We start from the raw sequence: 5,650 nt of genomic DNA on the forward strand, positions 1-5,650 counted from the left end.
ATATGGTTTATTCAACCTTTAACTGTTCAGGCAACTTTTACTGAGATCTCTTCAGTGTACATCTGGCAGCATTTACAATAACCATTAGAAATCTATGTCCTTTGTATTGGAGAACTGAAAATGTGCCTTTGCATTGTGTGTGTGTGTGTTCGTCTACAGTATGTAATGCTTAAATCCCAGCACGTTGAACGCACTTCCCTGCCAATATTACCACTATGTAACCAGTTTTGACATGCGAGATGACCAACTGTGTGAGGCATAGGAGAAGAAGAAGGGATGTCGTTGTCTCATTGTGAATAATCGAATCATTTGCGTTCAGTTGGTCACCTCGTTTCCTGTCCTTTCTCTGTTACTCATCGGGGAGAGGGAGGGGGTTTGTCCAAGAGTTTCCCTGCCCTCAGGAGTCTAGATCCTTCTTTTAGTTTCATACAATGTTTTACTTTCATCTTTCCTCTGTAATAATCAGTATGTGTTCATCGTAAATGGCAGTCTCAGTAGTGGAAGTGATCCCTCTGAAGTACGTTGTTGTTCTAACTGAAGTGACAAAAGAACTCTTTAATGAGGACTTTCCTGAATTGAGAAAAAGAATCGTCATTGTCCCAGATAATATGCCATTTTAAGTTCATACTTTAACGGACCTGTCTGTAGAAATTGCAGATGCATGTGAAATTTGTTTTAACATCTTCAACCGCACAGACATTTGAATTTTGTGCAGCCAAGCATTGTTCAAACCACAATAGCTATTTTTCTCATTCTAATCAAGGTCCTGAATATCTATCAAGATTCTTAATCAATTGGACCAAAGTGTGAGGAAATGCGGAGGAAATTGTGCATAAGGCATCTGGATGTTTCTATTTGGTGTCAGGGCCATTATAACATTATAGTAGCTTCGAATGTTTTATCCATCAAGCGTGATATAAGGTCACTGAAGCATTGAAACAAGCAGGCAGAAAATATACTGCATACACTGTGAAGACTTACTTGTTTTTAAATTTTCCTCCCACCTGTCATGGATCAACAGTTTGCATTTATTTCAGGGTTTTATAACCGAGTTGTTGAGACTTGCATGCGGTAGGTAATCCACCACAAACATCAGGAGTACATTTGTTGTTGTCAGAGGTACTGTATGTTATCCTTGTGTGATTGTGCAGGTACATGTAAGTGCAGAGCCAAGGTGACAGTTCTACACATTGATTTTAATACTGTTCAGATAAATTAAACAAATGAAATGCCTAGATAGATCGTATGCTTTGGAAACTTGTTGAGAGCAATTTCAGCGAAGTGTAATTTGTGGTTCATGAGCAAAAATATGGACCCATGGGTCTAACCTGTGCCCATTAGCCCATTTTAGCAGGTGCCATACATTTTATATTGGTCATTTTTTGAAATAATTCAACAATCAACATTAAATAAAAGAACAATATGATTATATGAAGACAAGCACATGTGTAGTTCTGTAAAAAAAAAAGTTTTACTAGAAATGCAGTTTATAAAAATGATGGAATAAAGTAAAACAATCTGATAGTAAAACCTATCTGGTATATAATGCCACATTGCATCTACTATTACATGCAATTCGTATCAACTCCTATAAAAAATATTTACTCTAAAAAATATCAAAATATCTAACAAAATATCAATTTGATCTGTTTATCCAAACGGTCAAAACATAAGGAAGCAACTCAAAAGCAAAAACAATAAAAGCTCTGATACACATCAAAATTCAGTTTTGAGAACTAAGTTGCTGTCATACTGCAATGAGGCTTTGAGACTTTAAAGATATATATATATATATATGTCCTTAAGGCTTTGCAACGCTGAGTTATGTGTATAATATGAAAATGACAGTGCCAGATGATAACACTCTCTGGCAATAACAAAGAAGAGGTTAGACACAGAGTTTGCACTGTATGTATACAAAAATGAAAATTACTGATAAACAAAATATTAGGGACATCCCAATACTGAGCTGCAGCTTCAAAGTTCTAGTTAAACAGTCAAAATTAATTGTGATACTGTCCCTAATATGTTGTACATTCAGTGTGGTACAAACTGAGAAGCTCCGGACGGGTGTGTCACTGCTCACAGTTACTTCAGGCAGTGATAGGCATGTTGTCCCTGTAGCAAGCTGGTCTCTGGGGGCCGCTGTAGCTGCACAAGTCCTGGTAGATGCGGGCCATCTGGTCAGTGGCCACATTATCAGACATCTCCAGGTTTGGGTAGGGCTGGGAGCGCCGCATGTTCACTGCCTCCAGCAGGTGCTGACAGTTCACCACAGTGATCTGCCACAAGGAGAAGAGACAGAAAGATGTGTTTTTATTAGTGATGAGTATTTTTGTGTTACCAAGAGTCCAGTTCCTAGTCGTTGTTTTTTTTATTATTCTAATTAGATTCATGTTTCTCAGTCAGACGATCAGTTTGAGTGCGACACATGTTATGACTTGAGTGGTCTTACCTGCACAATGATCAGTTTGGCCTTGGCATTGCTGAGATCGTGGAGCTCCTCTCCAAAACACAGAGTCACTGTGGGATCAGGAGCAGGGAACTGACCATCCTGGTACAGCTGTAGAGCTGGAACACGCAAAGCAAGTGAAAAGGTGTTTAGACGATCTTTGTAAGTTATCGATCCTCCTTTATGGTGTGGCTTGCTTTAAGCATTAGGAAATGTATGTGTCTTTCATCGATTTGAAATCTGCTTTCAAACGACTAAATAAACACGGGTGCTCACCTTGAAGAAACCTTCCTGTGTCAAAAATCTTGACTACAGCATCCCTCGCAAGTTTACAAGGAATGGGGCTGTATTGTGAGCCCACTTCTCCCAGCCCGCTCCAGAAGACACGGCTCTGGCACAGCCTTTTGATGAAGATGCCCTCTTGGTTGGCACGGACCAGTACGCCTCTCTCCAGGTGGCCCAGGAGCTTGCGTGTGACATGGCGCTGGCGGTCGTGCTCGATGAGCTCAGCAGGCGGGAAATGAACACTCTGCATGGTCTCTGAACTGTATAGGGCACCACGGCCCAGTTGCAGTTGTGGGGCGATTCGGCAGCCTTCAGAATTATTTACCACTGTGCTGTTGATCAGCTTTCCTCCATAGAAGAAAGTGATCATCATTTGGGAGAAGGCTGGAGAGGAGAACACGTAGTAAGCTTTGCAAATGAAAAAGAATAAGTGCAAATCTCACACAATGCATATACCCTGCACTCCATTATTACTGTTAATAACTATAGGTGTGATGTGACACATTCATGGATAACCTAAATGAATACCTGAGCTGAGGGTGCCTGATGGCAATGGGTCCTGATGCAGTGGGAAAGCTGTGAATTGCAGGAGGAAGAAATGGGTTAAGGCCCTTTTTAAGAAACTGGACACGACAAGAGCGTCATGTCATTCTTTTGCTGCATCATCAGAAATAGCATTTCTCTAGCACGAACTCACAAAGAAATAATCAACTTAGTCAGCACCGTTCAACAGGATGTTAGTCAATTCTTCCATTGCAGAATTCAACAGACCAGCAAATAACCTCCATTTAGCAGCCACAGTACCAGGGACATGCTGATGAGCTTTCCACTGTGGTTATTTTCAAAGACCCAGAAGCTCATATCACACAGTCTTACTTGAGAGATGAGACAAAAGGCAGAGATATGCCTGGACAGACTTGCAGCCACAACACTCACTAATTGTTATAATATAAACTGGGTAGAGAAGGTCATCTTACCATTGATGCTGCCCTGGGACCAGTACTCTGGACTGGCCTGGATGCTACAGCCTTCCTCCTGTAAAAAGACAACAATGTAAAAAGCTGCTGTCGACAAAGCGCCTTTGTACACTTCATAGTCATGAAGATCAAGTGGGAGTGTGTTAGAGGAGATAGCACAGTGTGGTAATCGGAAAGAAAAGTGACACAGAAGCTGAGTGGCAGCAAAGGCAAAGCACATCTACAAAAAGATGTGATGGGGAGAAAGAGAGGTGAGAAATATGTTTTAATCAGCGGTTTAAAGTGAGAGGTGGTCTCACCTCTTTAATGAGCTCATCTAGTTCTGCAGGGCTGCAGTCCATGTCAGTGATATCACCAGAACTGGTGGTAGTTGCCATGGCCATCACTGAGCTTTTGCCATCTGAGGGTGGAAGAAGAAGACATTATGGATCTGTTCATGGTACAAACTTAGTGGTTTCCAGCCAAACTGCATTTTCCTTATTCATAGTTGTTGCACGAACAATTCAGATATCTGTTATGGGCCATCAGTGTTGGCTTTCAGGACCTCAGTTGTTTTGCTAGAAGTGGGATAATAGACACACATGTTGCTTTAAATTAACACATAAACCACAAGAACAGAAACTCACTCTTCTGTTCTCCCTCCGGTACAATGCGGTAGACTTTATAGGGCTCAGAGATGTCCAGCTGTGACCTTTCAGTCACCTCCTCAAAGTCAGGGCTTTTATTCAGGGCACAGCGGAGTCTGGTCTTCCATGTTGCAGGCTCAGCCTTGTCCCCCTCCTTGAACTTGCCTTTAAACACAGCCCAGGCCTGTGGAGGAAAAAATATATTAAAGATGGTTCTGTATTGGATGAAAGTTGTACTCTTCAAGACGGAAGATAAAACTTTTTCCTCTCCCTGAAAGAAAGAAAGAAAGAAAGAAAGAAAGAAAGAAAGAAAGAAAGAAAGAAAGAAAGAAAGAAAGAAAAATATTAGAAGTTGAATTTTACTAATACTGGTTTGTTTGGCTATAGCTTTACAGTATTTACTTTACGCGCTGCGCTGCGTAAAACCATTCACAGTCATCTATCAGTGCGACGACTCGAGAGCGCTGTCTAACCTTAAAAATGGATGCGTCTACTTCTTGGTTGTAATCCTGTTTCCCTGCGTGTTTCCACGGAATACGGAACAAAGCGTGGCTGTCATCCTCCCACTGCAGGCCAGGGTACTGCGCGCTCTGGATCTGCTCCATCAGCCACTGCTTCAGTCTCCGACCTCCCGTGTTTGACATCTTGATGGAGAAAGTCTGTTTAGGGATTGTTGACTTGTACCTAAATGAAGAGGATGTAATTCAGAAAATTATATAAAGTATTACTAAAGTGTGTCCAAGATATAATAGTATTGTTTTCTTAAATCAGAGCAGTGATATTCTCCAACTTTCACTGTTTAGAATAAAACGTTCATCGCACTTACGGTTTGATGTGCCGCTCTCGGCCCTGTGCGTGATATCCTCAGATGTTGACAGACGGCTCACTGTCAGCTTTAGTGAAGTGGCTCAGCTTCTCACCGACACATGTCCATCGAGTTTATTGTGCTCCGTGTTAAGAATGAAAAAGCAGCGACATGATATGACAGCGCCGGCTCCCTCTGACCAATGAGCGCGTTGAAGCCCCGGTAGTCCGGCCCATTGCGGAAATACTGTTCTTCTAACTGTGGGCATTTACAAGAAATGGTCTGTTGTCAAGCTGCTGCCCACGCCAAAAGAGACGCAGACGTGGAGCGCTGAATAAACCCGGAGAGTCACAAGTTACCTTGTGCTGCGGGGGATTTCTGCGCTCCAGACCAAGGTGATATGTCCCACCCACGCCCACTCACTAGTGCTGAGAAACATCAGAAAGACGTTTTGCAGGTACAGTAGTCTGCTATTCAGGTGGTGAAGTATGTTGATTCCACTTCA

The 5,650-nt window shown here is 42.1% G+C and overlaps 1 protein-coding gene across 2 annotated transcripts; it reads right to left on the reverse strand.

Annotated features, from left to right (window-relative positions):
• Positions 1–1,175: 1,175 nt before the first annotated feature.
• On the reverse strand, positions 1,176–5,311 carry irf8 (interferon regulatory factor 8). 2 transcript variants are annotated; one of them, XM_041953039.1, is made up of 9 exons: positions 5,167–5,311; positions 4,814–5,024; positions 4,341–4,524; positions 4,014–4,114; positions 3,715–3,772; positions 3,266–3,313; positions 2,729–3,121; positions 2,456–2,571; positions 1,176–2,282 (listed from the first exon to the last, which is right to left on the reverse strand). In XM_041953039.1, the coding sequence occupies exons 2-9, from the start codon at positions 4,982–4,984 to the stop codon at positions 2,094–2,096; spliced, it is 1,260 nt and encodes a 419-aa protein (XP_041808973.1). In that variant the 5' UTR covers positions 4,985–5,024; positions 5,167–5,311; the 3' UTR covers positions 1,176–2,093. The 2 variants fall into 2 exon arrangements, with proteins under 2 accessions (XP_041808973.1, XP_041809042.1); XM_041953108.1 differs by having other exon boundaries at positions 4,814–4,984; positions 5,167–5,301.
• Between the last annotated feature and the right edge of the window lie 339 nt (positions 5,312–5,650).

This window comes from Chelmon rostratus, chromosome 1, assembly GCF_017976325.1.
Source record: "Chelmon rostratus isolate fCheRos1 chromosome 1, fCheRos1.pri, whole genome shotgun sequence".
Classification (NCBI taxonomy): Eukaryota; Metazoa; Chordata; class Actinopteri; order Chaetodontiformes; family Chaetodontidae; genus Chelmon; species Chelmon rostratus.